General features: G+C 52.3%; 1 protein-coding gene and 1 long non-coding RNA gene across 5 annotated transcripts in view; one reads left to right on the top strand and one right to left on the bottom strand.

Moving 5' to 3' along the window:
* Window positions 1-13,542, bottom strand: part of ASAP1 (ArfGAP with SH3 domain, ankyrin repeat and PH domain 1) — a 368,734-nt gene that overhangs the window by 275,580 nt on the left and 79,612 nt on the right. For all 3 annotated transcript variants that reach the window (XM_084619542.1, XM_084619543.1, XM_084619541.1), the window contains exon 2: window positions 3,076-3,162. In XM_084619542.1, coding sequence (XP_084475668.1) covers window positions 3,076-3,134 — 59 coding nt within the window. In that variant the 5' untranslated portion in view covers window positions 3,135-3,162. The remainder of the gene's footprint in view (window positions 1-3,075; window positions 3,163-13,542) is intronic.
* Window positions 1-13,542, top strand: part of LOC311515977 — a 38,717-nt gene that overhangs the window by 7,360 nt on the left and 17,815 nt on the right. For both annotated transcript variants that reach the window (XR_014710281.1, XR_014710282.1), the window contains one exon: window positions 3,101-3,179. This is a non-coding gene — a long non-coding RNA (uncharacterized lncRNA). The remainder of the gene's footprint in view (window positions 1-3,100; window positions 3,180-13,542) is intronic.

The following is a 13,542-nucleotide window of genomic DNA, read 5'->3' as shown; positions in this document are numbered from 1 at the left end:
AATTGGGGATTGGCCCTGCTTTGAGCAGGGGGTTGGACTAGATGACCTCCTGAGGTCCCTTCCCACCCTGATATTCTATGATTCTAATTCACTACCTCATACATCAGTTTCTTCACCTGTAAAATGGGGATGTAATAAAATTTCATTCTTGAGTTAAAGTGCTTTGAGATCAACAGATGAAAAATACTATAAGAGTAAAGTCTTATTATTCAGTCATTTTGTTATTTTAAAAATTATGTAACAATGAGAAGCACTCAGGTCAAAGCATTTAAGCACTGCTTGTCTCAGTAAACAAAAGACTCACAGGCAACTAAAAGGGCTATTTTCCAGATGAAGTTAGTGAGGTGCAGATGCAAGACACAAACTTCATTCCAGTTCTAACCAATTCCGACCCAACAGTAGCAGAAGTTGTATTACAGCAGCGTCTCATGGTTTAATGAAGGTCAGGGCCCCACTGTTCTGGGCTGTACACAAACCCATAGGAAGATGTGTCCTAAACTTATCCCATTAAGACCCCAATCCTGCAAACATTCACATCTGCGGGTCCAATGAGTTCAAGCAGATGAAATCCAAGAGATGTCTTATAGTGTTGAATGAACACACTTGGCTGTTTGCTTAATTTCTTAAACGGCATATCATTATACTGATGATAAAATGAGTCTACAGATATGAGAAAGTATAAGAAAGGCCCCTCCAACCACTTCATTTAATGATATATCTGCATTTCCTTTATATAAACTCTATTTCCAGGAATTTATAACTCTCCTAAAAATAGTCACTCCAGACTTGAACTTGGCACACAAAGTTTCAGCTTGGGAGCAATTTTGTTGTTGCTGTTATAAATTTTAAAATAAATAAATAAATAAATCTGTTTTGTCTGTTTATGTGCAAAACCTGAAGCATTTGAAGCATGCCAGTTTCAGAACACAAAGGTCTGCCATAACTCAGAGGTTTGATTTTAAAATTAAGTCCTGGGTGTTTACAATATAGATTAAGCCATGCTTCTGTTTCTAAACTAGAACAGGGCAGTTGGATAGCTTAGGGCAGAGGTGGGCAAACTACTGGCCACATCTGGCCCGCAGGACCCTCCTGCTGACCCCTGAGCTACTGGCCCAGGAGGCGAGCCCCCGGCCCCTCCCCGGTTGTTCCCCCTCCCTGGCAGCCTCAGCTCACTGTGCCACCAGCGCAATGCTCTGGGCAGCAGGGCTGCGAGCTCTTGCTGGGTAGCGCAGCTGCAGAGTCGCAGCCTGACCCGGTGCTCTGTGCTGCGTGGTGGTGTGGCTGGCTCCAGCCTGGTGGCGCAGCTGCCTGTCCTGGTGCTCTGGGCAGCCCGGCTGTAGCGCCACCAGTGCTCCAGGCAGCGCGGTAAGGGGGCAGGGAGCAGCAGGGGTTGGATAGAGGGCAGGGGAGTTTGGGGTGGTAGTCAGGGGGCGGGGGTGTGGATAGGGGTCGGGGCGGTCAGAAGGCAGGGAACGGGGGGTTGAATGGGGCAGCGGGGAGCAGTCAGGAGCAGGGGTTCTCGGGGCAGTCAGGGAGAAGGGGTGGTTGGATGGGGCAGGGGTCGGGGGGGCCAGTCAGGAATGAGAGGAGGGGTTGGATGGGGCGGTGGGGGTCAGTCAGGGGACAGGTAGGGGTGGACAGGGCAGGGGTCCTGGGGGGGCCATCAGGGGGTGAGAAGCGGGAGGGGGGGTCAGATAGGGGGCAGGGGCCAGGCCACGCCTGGCTGTTTGGGGAGGCACAGCCTCCCCTAACCAGCCCCCCATACAATTTCAGAAACCTGATGTGGCCCTCAGGCCAAAAAGTTTGCCCGCTCTGGCTTAGGGTATGTCTACCCTGCAATAAAAGACCCTCAGCTTGGCTGGGGCTTGGGCTTTGAGACTATAAAATTGCAGTGTAGTCAACTGGGTTCAAGTTGGAGCCTGGGCTCTGACACCCTGGAAGGGGGGGAGGGTGGCCTTTGAAACATTAGTTGAAGTTTTTTATGCCTTAAATTTTGCTAGCTTTTCATGAAGTAGTTTTTGTTTTTTTAATAGGCATAGTCTGGAATTTGTTTTAAAATTATCCTAAATCCATATCCAACTAGGTATTTTTAAAAGCATGTTATTTACCTGCTAGGCCATGTCAGTTTATTTTTTAAAATCATATGCAGTAGCAAACTTTAATAAAAAAGAAACTGGCATGGCCTAGCAGGTAAATAACATGCTTTTAAAAATACCTAGTTGTATAGCTGTTGTATTTTTTGAAAAATTTTATAAAAATATGGATTTAATCTGATTTTTAGGCTATTCCATTTACCTGTCTGATATGAGATCAGCCAACCCCACTCAGGGCTCTAAAGTAGACTAAAGACTCATGTATCACAATAGCTGGATCTAGTGAGTGAAGGGAGGCTCAAATTTCAGCCTTAACCCTGAATTTTGTAGTCACTCCTGGGTTCAAGTAAGGATCTCCAGGCAATCTGAATGTAGCTTATTGTAGTTTAATGAAGTACAGTGCAAACTTTAAAACAGAGTACTCACCATTCAGAGACTGAATAAACAAAAGCATATTTAGACAACTGTGTGCTGTTCTACATTCTACGTCACCAAAAGGAATAAGAGTCTGCTCTTTAAAACCCCCACACAAGTCCTAGCAGCACTGCAAATGCCTTGCAGGCTGATTTCAAATGTGTGCTATTTTAAAAGTTAAATGAGCTTTATTTCCCAGATCAGCATGCACTTCACGAGGGACAAACTGCTACTTTTTAGATTCCTTTTGTTAAGCAGCTTTGAAATATCTATACAATGCAAAGTGTAATATTTTATGTATATTAATATTTTCCCTATTGTGTGTTTAAAGTCATAATTATCTAAAAGGGATTATTGAGTAATGCTTTTGGCCTTCCCCTGAAAAGCACCTTTTGTGATTAGTCCAAACTAGCAAAAAAACAAAAAAGGAAGAATTGTCAAATATTACAACTGGTATCGCCATGAACCAGCATCTAGGTTTGTTTGTTTGTGTGTGTTTTTTTTTTTTAAAGGTAGCAAATACTAGAAAACTATTATTTTGACCTAAAATGTTGTTTTGCTTTCTTACCGATTCCATAATGAATCTCTTGAAGAAAAACTTGAAAGCCTGGAGGCTGAAGATCTCATGTCTCATCTGTCACCACGAGAAAACTACCTACACCAGGAGAAAAAGTGAGAAAAGTAATTAATAGTGAACAGAGCTATGGAACTTGCAAGGTCACTTTTTAAAACTTTAAGTTTGAAACAGTGTCCAAAAATCTATGAATGCCTCAGTAACAAGACTCACTGTCAAAAAATTCAACATAAGTTACTTAGTTACTTTGCAATAAATAATTATACTTGTTTTATTGTACTTGATGTTGCAAGTTTCCTCACAAGACACAGACCCATTAGAAAATCATTGAGGCAACATTAGATATTGCTAAGAGAGAGCCTCTTCAGCTTACTGGGAAAAAACTTTATGCATAGAATTTGGCAATTATTTATTTAGCTGTATTGTAGGTGGGGCTGATAGCACTGCATATAATTAAGCTTGCCCGACATTTCCCATTATAAGACCCTGTTTTCGGTTGCTTATATCTTTGCCAAAGTTTAACTCTTTGGGCTGAAATTTTCCAAGCCTGGTGTCTACTGTGGACTGAAATTGGAAATTTTCGGCAAAAACAGTTCAGCCATTTCTAAGAAAGAGATTAGGAAAATTATATTGTTTTACCTTGTGTGACAAAATTCCTCTTCCACCTTGGTGGGTCCTGCACTTTTTGGCGGATTTGCTCGCCTCAGAGGTTCACGGCAGCCCTCAGTTTGGCTGCTTCTGCTAGAGGCTCAAACCTGCCATTCACCCAACTAACCTCATCACTGGCCAGCATGGGGGAAACAGAGAACAATCCCTGCAGTCTCTGTGTTCCACCTAGTGGGTTGGGGACAAGCCAGAGCCCTTTCCAAATTAGATCTTCCCTTCTGATGTTCCTCACAGAGCAGGTCAACTCCTCCTGTATCCGATCAGGAATTGGGGGGATGGGAGGAACCCAGGCCCGCCCTCTACACCCAGTTCTAGCCCAGGGCCTTATGGATAGCAGCTGTCTACACTGTCCCCTGTATCAACTGTGTGACAGCTACAACTCCCTGGGCTACTTCCCCATGACGTTCCCCCAGCACCTTCTTTATCCTCACTGCAGGATCTTCCTCCTGAAGCCTGATCACACTTGTACTCTTCAGTCCTCCAGCAGCATACCTTCTCACTCCTTGTGCACCCCCACTAACTGATGGGAAGTCCTTTTTAAACCAGGTGTCCTGGTTAGCCCACCTGACATAATTGATTCTAGTAAGTTCTTAATTGGCTCCAGGTGTCTTAATTAGTGTGCCTGTATTAATTTGTTCTGGCAAGTTCCTGATTGCTCTAGGGCAGCCTTTGCTCTGGTCACTCATGGAACAGAAAACTATTAATCCAGAGGCCAGTAGATTTGCCTTCTACCAGACTCCTGTTCAGGAGAAGGCGTTCGACAGGGTGGATCACGGGTATCTCCTGGGCACTCTGCGAGCGTTTGGCTTGGGTCCCCAGTTTGTGGGTTTTCTCCAGGTGCTGTACGCCTCCGCGGAGTGTCTGGTCAAGCTCAACTGGACCCTGACCGAACCGGTCAGCTTCGGGCGGGGAGTACGGCAGGGGTGCCCCCTCTCGGGCCAGCTGTATGCTCTGGCGATCGAGCCCTTCCTCTGTCTCCTCCGCAGGAGGTTGACGGGGTTGGTGCTACGGGAGCCGGAGCTGCGGCTGGTCCTGTCGGCATACGCCGACGATGTCCTCCTCGTGGTCCAGGACCCGGGCGACTTGGCGCGGGTGGAGGCTTGCCAGGCTGTGTACTCGGCAGCCTCCTCCGCCCGGGTCAACTGGGTCAAGAGCTCTGGCTTGGTGGTAGGGGACTGGCGGCAGGCGAGCTCCCTCCCACCCGCGCTTCAAGCCATCCGGTGGAGCGTGGGTCCGCTGCTCTATCTCGGCGTTTACCTTTCTGCCACGCATCCGTCTCCGCCGGAGAACTGGCACGGTTTAGAGGGCAGGGTGGTAGAGCGGCTCCGGAGATGGACAGGACTGCTCCGGTGTCTGTCCTTTCGAGGGCGGGCACTGGTGCTCAACCAACTGGTCCTGTCCATGCTCTGGTACCGGCTCAACACCCTGGTTCCGGCCCCGGATTTCCTGGCCAACCTCCAGAAATTGGTTCTGGAGTTCTTCTGGTCAGGACTGCACTGGGTCTCTGCAGGGGTTCTCCATCTGCCCCTGGAGGAGGGAGGGCAGGGCCTGAAGTGTCTCCGCACTCAGGTCCACGTCTTCCGCCTCCAGGCCCTGCAGAGGCTCCTTTATGGTGCAGGTAGTCCGGCGTGGAGCGCATTGGCACACACCTTCCTGCGCCGCCTCCGAGGGCTCCGATATGACCGGCAGCTCCTTTATCTCCACCCGAGGGGTCTTCCGCGAGACCTCTCCGGGCTGCCGGTCTTCTACCAGGACCTCCTCCGGACCTGGAAACTGTTCGCAGCGACCAGGTCCGAGGCGGCCTCCCTGGGGGTAGACCTCCTCGCGGAGCCCCTGCTACACAACCCCCAGCTCCGTGTGCAGGTGGCGGAGTCCCCCTCGGTGCGCCAGAGGTTGGTCCTGGCGGAAGTCACCAGAGTCGGAGACCTCCTGGACTATGACCGGGGAGACTGGCTGGATCCCCTGACGCTCGCTCAGCGCATGGGGCTCTCCAGACCGCGTACTGCCCTGCGCGTACTTCAGGAGGTGAGGGCCGCTTTACCGCCCGCTGCTCGGGTTTACCTCGACCGGGTCCTGCGAGAGGGCGCGCCCCGCCCACCCTCCACCCCAGGCCCTCCGGACCTTCTCATCGGGCCCCTGCCCCGTGGACCCGACCGCCCCCCCCGCCCCTTCACCGTGAGCCGGCTCCGCGAGCTGCAGCCGGTCCGGTTCCAGACCGCGCCAAAACGACATCTCTACACGCTCGTGCTCCACACCCTTCATGTCCTCACCCTCGCGTCCCGCCCTGACACAAAGTGGCGGGACCTTCTGCCACCTCTAGAGGGTGAGGAGCCCCGGTGGGCCAGCCTCTATTCCACCTTAGTGCCGAGGCCCGCCGGGGATATCAGTTGGCGGCTCCTTCACGGGGCCGTGAGCACGGGCGTGTATTTGGCGCGGTTCACCCCGATCCCGGACACCTGCCCCTTTTGCGGCGTGAGGGAAACCCTGGCGCACGTCTATCTGGAGTGCGCCAGGTTGCAGCCCCTATTCCGGCTCCTCACCAATCTTTTGTTACGGTTTTGGTTGCACTTTTCTCCTCACCTTCTCATCTACGCACTCCCTGTCCGTGGCCCCACTAAGTCGCGGGACCTCCTGGTCAACCTCCTCCTGGCCCTGGCTAAAGCGGCCATCTATAAAACCAGGGTGAGGAGGTTGGCCGATGGAGTCTCCTGCGACTGCGGGGCCTATTTCCGCTCCTCTGTCCGTTCACGCCTCCGAGCGGAGTTCCTCTGGGCGGCGTCCACCGACTCCCTTGACGCCTTTGCGGAGCGGTGGGCGCTGTCCGGGGTTCTCTGCTCGGTGTCCCCGTCCGGTTCCCTTCGTTTGACCCTTTGACCGCACTCCCGTCCCTGTTTTTCATTAGTTGTCCCCCGTAATTAGTTGGTTCTCCAGGCCCTGTGGATCTCCCCCTTAGGCTGTGGGGGGATCCTTTTGTAGTGGACGAGCTCTGCCCGCCCACGTCCTGGATTCCCAATAGGACCAGACTCCTGTTCAGGAGAAGGCGTTCGACAGGGTGGATCACGGGTATCTCCTGGGCACTCTGCGAGCGTTTGGCTTGGGTCCCCAGTTTGTGGGTTTTCTCCAGGTGCTGTACGCCTCCGCGGAGTGTCTGGTCAAGCTCAACTGGACCCTGACCGAACCGGTCAGCTTCGGGCGGGGAGTACGGCAGGGGTGCCCCCTCTCGGGCCAGCTGTATGCTCTGGCGATCGAGCCCTTCCTCTGTCTCCTCCGCAGGAGGTTGACGGGGTTGGTGCTACGGGAGCCGGAGCTGCGGCTGGTCCTGTCGGCATACGCCGACGATATCCTCCTCGTGGTCCAGGACCCGGGCGACTTGGCGCGGGTGGAGGCTTGCCAGACTGTGTACTCGGCAGCCTCCTCCGCCCGGGTCAACTGGGTCAAGAGCTCTGGCTTGGTGGTAGGGGACTGGCGGCAGGCGAGCTCCCTCCCACCCGCGCTTCAAGCCATCCGGTGGAGCGTGGGTCCGCTGCTCTATCTCGGCGTCTACCTTTCTGCCACGCATCCGTCTCCGCCGGAGAACTGGCACGATTTAGAGGGCAGGGTGGTAGAGCGGCTCCGGAGATGGACAGGACTGCTCCGGTGTCTGTCCTTTCGAGGGCGGGCACTGGTGCTCAACCAACTGGTCCTGTCCATGCTCTGGTACCGGCTCAACACCCTGGTTCCGGCCCCGGATTTCCTGGCCAACCTCCAGAAATTGGTTCTGGAGTTCTTCTGGTCAGGACTGCACTGGGTCTCTGCAGGGGTTCTCCATCTGCCCCTGGAGGAGGGAGGGCAGGGCCTGAAGTGTCTCCGCACTCAGGTCCACGTCTTCCGCCTCCAGGCCCTGCAGAGGCTCCTTTATGGTGCAGGTAGTCCGGCGTGGAGCGCATTGGCACACGCCTTCCTGCGCCGCCTCCGAGGGCTCCGATATGACCGGCAGCTCCTTTATCTCCACCCGAGGGGTCTTCCGCGAGACCTCTCCGGGCTGCCGGTCTTCTACCAGGACCTCCTCCGGACCTGGAAACTGTTCGCAGCGACCAGGTCCGTGGCGGCCTCCCTGGGGGTAGACCTCCTCGCGGAGCCCCTGCTACACAACCCCCAGCTCCGTGTGCAGGTGGCGGAGTCCCCCTCGGTGCGCCAGAGGTTGGTCCTGGCGGAAGTCACCAGAGTCGGAGACCTCCTGGACTATAACCGGGGAGACTGGCTGGATCCCCTGACGCTCGCTCAGCGCATGGGGCTCTCCAGACCGCGTACTGCCCTGCGCGTACTTCAGGAGGTGAGGGCCGCTTTACCGCCCGCTGCTCGGGTTTACCTCGACCGGGTCCTGCGAGAGGGCGCGCCCCGCCCACCCTCCACCCCAGGCCCTCCGGACCTTCTCATCGGGCCCCTGCCCCGTGGACCCGACCGCCCCCCCCGCCCCTTCACCGTGAGCCGGCTCCGCGAGCTGCAGCCGGTCCGGTTCCAGACCGCGCCAAAACGACATCTCTACACGCTCGTGCTCCACACCCTTCATGTCCTCACCCTCGCGTCCCGCCCTGACACAAAGTGGCGGGACCTTCTGCCACCTCTAGAGGGTGAGGAGCCCCGGTGGGCCAGCCTCTATTCCACCTTAGTGCCGAGGCCCGCCGGGGATATCAGTTGGCGGCTCCTTCACGGGGCCGTGAGCACGGGCGTGTATTTGGCGCGGTTCACCCCGATCCCGGACACCTGCCCCTTTTGCGGCGTGAGGGAAACCCTGGCGCACGTCTATCTGGAGTGCGCCAGGTTGCAGCCCCTATTCCGGCTCCTCACCAATCTTTTGTTACGGTTTTGGTTGCACTTTTCTCCTCACCTTCTCATCTACGCACTCCCTGTCCGTGGCCCCACTAAGTCGCGGGACCTCCTGGTCAACCTCCTCCTGGCCCTGGCTAAAGCGGCCATCTATAAAACCAGGGTGAGGAGGTTGGCCGATGGAGTCTCCTGCGACTGCGGGGCCTATTTCCGCTCCTCTGTCCGTTCACGCCTCCGAGCGGAGTTCCTCTGGGCGGCGTCCACCGACTCCCTTGACGCCTTTGCGGAGCGGTGGGCGCTGTCCGGGGTTCTCTGCTCGGTGTCCCCATCCGGTTCCCTTCGTTTGACCCTTTGACCGCACTCCCGTCCCTGTTTTTCATTAGTTGTCCCCCGTAATTAGTTGGTTCTCCAGGCCCTGTGGATCTCCCCCTTAGGCTGTGGGGGGATCCTTTTGTAGTGGACGAGCTCTGCCCGCCCACGTCCTGGATTCCCAATAGGACCAGACTCCTGTACCCCACTGGTCTGGGTCTACCACACTTGTTAAAAAAATTCTTGAGACCTTTGAAAATTTCTAGCACCTCTATGCTTTTGAGTAGACTTGAAATTTGACAGGGGAAGGGGTGGTGGTGGTGATGGCATTTGTGTCAGTAATGTGCTCTGCCTGTGAAAATCTGCCCAAATGTGGCCAAGTTATTACGGTCTGAAAATTCATAATTTGCACATTTAGTAGACATATACTTAACTTTGGCTGCTAAAGTTTCTACATATTGCATCCTTTCTGAGCACCTAATGCTCAAAGCTCCGAGTGCTAGCCAGACTGTGTATGTGCCATCCCCACAGAGTACCCAAGCATGCTCCATCCCCTCACAGTTCCTACCTGTGACAGGACTACACATGTGCCATCCTGGGGCTACAGGGGCTAAGCCAGACTTTCCCTGTAATACCTGTTCCAGGCCTGGGACTGGAATTGAGAGCAGAGAGTCTGTCTCTTCTGTGCTCTCAGTGACACCTCCCACTCCACCTGCACTCAGGAATGTGGAGGAGGAACCATCTGATTTGATTGTTGAGGGGACAAAAGCCAGATCAGAGGAGGAGGAAAAGGAGCAGACTGGGACAATGTGGCTAGTGAGACTCGGAGTTTGGGGGGGGAGAAGAGACTGGGACTGGATGGACAGAGAGACTGGGACAAGAAGCCAGGGAGGAGGTAGAAACTGAGGTTAGATGAGAAGCCTGAAGGGCAAAATAGGTCTGGGACCTAGCTGTAGGAGAAGGAGGAGGAAGAGGAAAGACAGATCTGATGTGAAGCCAAGAGAGGGGAACTAGGACTTGCTTGGCAAGGAGAGTGGGACTGTGTGGGGAAGGAAAATGGGACTTGGACATGGAGCCAGGATATGGAAGAAACGGACAGGTTGAAGGGAACAGGGCAGAAACAGTCAAGCTTGCAGGGAAACAAGATGAATCTGTGCCCACTAGAGTGCACTCCCCTTCAAAATCTGGAACGGAAGCCAAAAATTCCTGAGTCTCACCCTTCCCCTGGTGTCATAAAATATTTCTGAAACCCACTGACAAAGTGTGTGGCTCCTCCCCCTTTAGTGCTACCAGTTACTCCATTAGCTCAAGTGGCAGAGGTCAGTGTGGTGGAAATAAAGATTCCAATCTTGCCTATGAAACATGCTTATCAGTATGATGCCACATGATGGAATTTCTCCAGGGGGGTGGGGGTTCAGTTTGCTTTTTTAAAAACTTGGCGAATCTTAAAATAAAGTTAAAAGAGCATTTAAATTGTGAAGTCAAGTTCTCAAAAATTAAGAAATGCCACATTTAAGGTAGCCAGTGCCGCCTTGGTCCCCTTGTGCATATGCATTATGGTACCCTTTAACTGCTTGATCATAAATATACTTTCTTCATTCAGTGAGTCTCCTTTTTTTAAGCACTCCTCCCAGTTTATTGTCACCTGCAAACTTGCTGAGGGTGCAATCCACGCCATCCTCCAGTTCATTAATGAAGGTATTGAACAAAACCAGCCCCAGGACTTGGGGCACTCCGCTTGATACCGGCTGCCAACTAGACATGGAGCCATTGATCACTACCCGTTGAACCCAATGATCTAGCCAGATTTCTATCCACCTTAGAGTCCATTCATCCAGCCCATACTTCTTTAACTTGCTGGCAAGAATACTGTGGGAGACCATATCAAAAGCTTTGCTAAAGTCAAGGAACAACATGTCCACTGCTTTCCCCTCATCCACAGAGCCAGTTATCTCATCATAGAAGGCAATTAGATTAGTCAGGCATGACTTGCCCTTGGTGAATCCATGCTGACTGTTCCTGATAACTTTCTTCTCTAGTGCTTCAGAATTGATTCCTTGAGGACCTGCTCCATGATTTTTCCAGGGACGGAGGTGAGGCTGACTAGCCTGTAGTTCCCCGGATCCTCCTTCTTCCCTTTTTTAAAGATGGGCACTACATTAGCTTTTTTCCAGTCATCTGAGACTTCCCCCGATTGCCATGAGTTTTCAAAGATAATGGCCAATGGCTCTGCAATCCCATCCACCAACTCCTTCAGCACTCTCGGATGCAGTGCATCTGGCCCCATGGACTTGTGCTCGTCCAGCTTTTTTAAATAGTCCCCGAACCACTTCTTTCTCCACAGAGAGCTGGTCACCTCCTCCCCATGCTGTGCTGCCCAGTGCAGTAGTCTGGGAGCTGACCTTGTTCGTGAAGACAGAGGCAAAAAAAGCATTGAGTACATTAGCTTTTTCCACATCCTCTGTCACTAGGTTGCCTCCCTCATTCAGTAAGGGGCCCACACTTTCCTTGGCTTTCTTCTTGTTGCCAACATACCTGAAGAAACCCTTCTTGTTACTCTTAACATCTCTTGCTAGCTGTAACTCCAAGTGTGATTTGGCCTTCCTGATTTCACTCCTGCATGCCTGAGCAATATTTTTATACTCCTCCCTGGTCATTTGTCCAATCTTCCACCTCTTGTAAGCTTCTATTTTGTGTTTAAGATCAGCAAGGATTTCATTGTTAAGCCAAGCTGGTCACCTGCCATATTTACTATTCTTTCTACATCGGGATGGTTTGTCCCTGTAACCTCGATAAGGATTCTTCAAAATACAGCCAGCTCTCCTGGACTCCTTTCCCCCTCATGTTATTCTCCCAGGGGATCCTGCCCATCAGTTCCCTGAGGGAGTCAAAGTCTGCTTTTCTAAAGTCCAGGGTCTATATTCTGCTGCTCTCCTTTCTTCCTTGTGTCAGGATCCTGAACTCGACCATCTCATGGTCACTGCCTCCCAGGTTCCCATCCACTTTTGCTTCCCCTACTAATTCTTCCCGGTTTGTGAGCAGCAGGTCAAGAAGAGCTCTGCCCCTAGTTGGTTCCTCCAGCACTGGCACAAGGAAATTGTCCCCTAAACTTCCTGGATTGTCTGTGCACCGCTGTATTGTTCTCCCAGCAGATATAAGGGTGATTGAAGTCTCCCATGAGAACCAGGGCCTGCAATCGAGTAAATTCCATTAGTCGCCAGAAGAAAGCCTCGTCTACCTCATCCCTCTGGTCTGGTGATCTATAGCAGACTCCCACCACGACATCACCCTTGTTGCTCACACTTCTAAACTTAATCCAGAGACTCTCAGGTTTTTCTGAAGTTTCATACCGGAGATCTGAGCAGTCATACTGCTCTCTTACATACAGTGCAACTCCCCCATCTTTTCTGCCCTGAATGTCCTTCCTGAACAGTTTATAGCCATCCATCACAGTACTCCAGTCATATGAGTTATCCCACCAAGTCTCTGTTGTTCCTATCACATCATAATTCTTTGACTGTGCCAGGACTTCCAGTTCTCCCTGCTTATTTCCCAGACTTCTTGCATTTGTGTATAGGCACTTAAGATAACTCGCTGATCGTCCCACTTTCTCAGTATGAGGCAGGAGCCCTCCCATCTTACACTCTCCTGCTTGTGCTTCCTCCCAGTATCCCACTTCCCCACTTACCTCAGGGCTTTGGTCTCCTTCTCCCAGTGAACCTAGTTTAAAGCCCTCTTCACTAGGTTAGCCAGCCTGCTTGCGAAGATGCTCTTCCCTCTCTTCGTTAGGTGGAGCCTGTCTCTGCCTGGCACTCCTCCTTCTTGGAACACCATCCCATGATCAAAGAATCCAAAGCCTTCTCTCCAACACCACCTGCGTAGCCATTCATTGACTTCCATGATTCGACGGTCTCTACCCAGGCCTTTTCCTTCCACAGGGAGGATGGACAAGAACACCATTTGCGCCTCAAACTCCTTTATCCTTCTTCCCAGAGCCACATAGTCCACAGTGATCCGCTCAAGGTCATTCTTGGCAGTATCATTGGTGCCCACGTGGAGAAGTAGGAAGGGGTAGCGATCTGAGGACTTGATGAGTCTTGGCAGTCTCTCCGTCACATCGTGAATCCTAGCTCCTGGCAAGCAGCAGACTTCTCGGTTTTCCTGGTCGGGGCAGCAGATAGATGACTCAGTCCCCGAGGAGGGAGTCCCCAACCACCACCACCTGCCTCCTTCTCTTGGGAGCGATGGTCATGGAACTCCCTTCCCTAAGACAGTGCATCTCATGCCTTCCAACCGGTGGAGTTTCCTTCTGCTTCCTTCCCTCAGATGTATCATCTAGTCCACTATCCGCATTAGTACCTGTGGAGAGAACATGAAAATGGTTGCTTACCTGTATCTGCATTGCTGGTACATGGACGCTCCCCTTTCTTTTTCTGGAGGTCACATACTGCCAAATTTCTTCACCGTCCTTCTGTCCCCGCTGCGCAGCCTGTTCTGAATCTTCAGAATCTTGTGCCCGTAGAGCATATCCTGACGTCTGTCCAGGAAATCTTCAGTTTCTCTTTTGCAATGCAGGGTTGATACTTGTTTCTCCAGACCTTGAACCTTCTCTTCCAATAAGAGCTTGGCGCAAGGGAGGAAAAACAGTGCAGTGGATAAGGCATTAGTCTAGAGGCTTGG

The sequence above is a fragment of the Lepidochelys olivacea genome, assembly GCF_965140295.1.
Source record: "Lepidochelys olivacea isolate rLepOli2 genome assembly, chromosome: 2".
In the NCBI taxonomy this organism is placed as follows: Eukaryota; Metazoa; Chordata; order Testudines; family Cheloniidae; genus Lepidochelys; species Lepidochelys olivacea.
The sequence above is the reverse complement of the archived record's forward strand: the minus strand, read 5'-3'. Positions and strand labels throughout refer to the sequence as shown.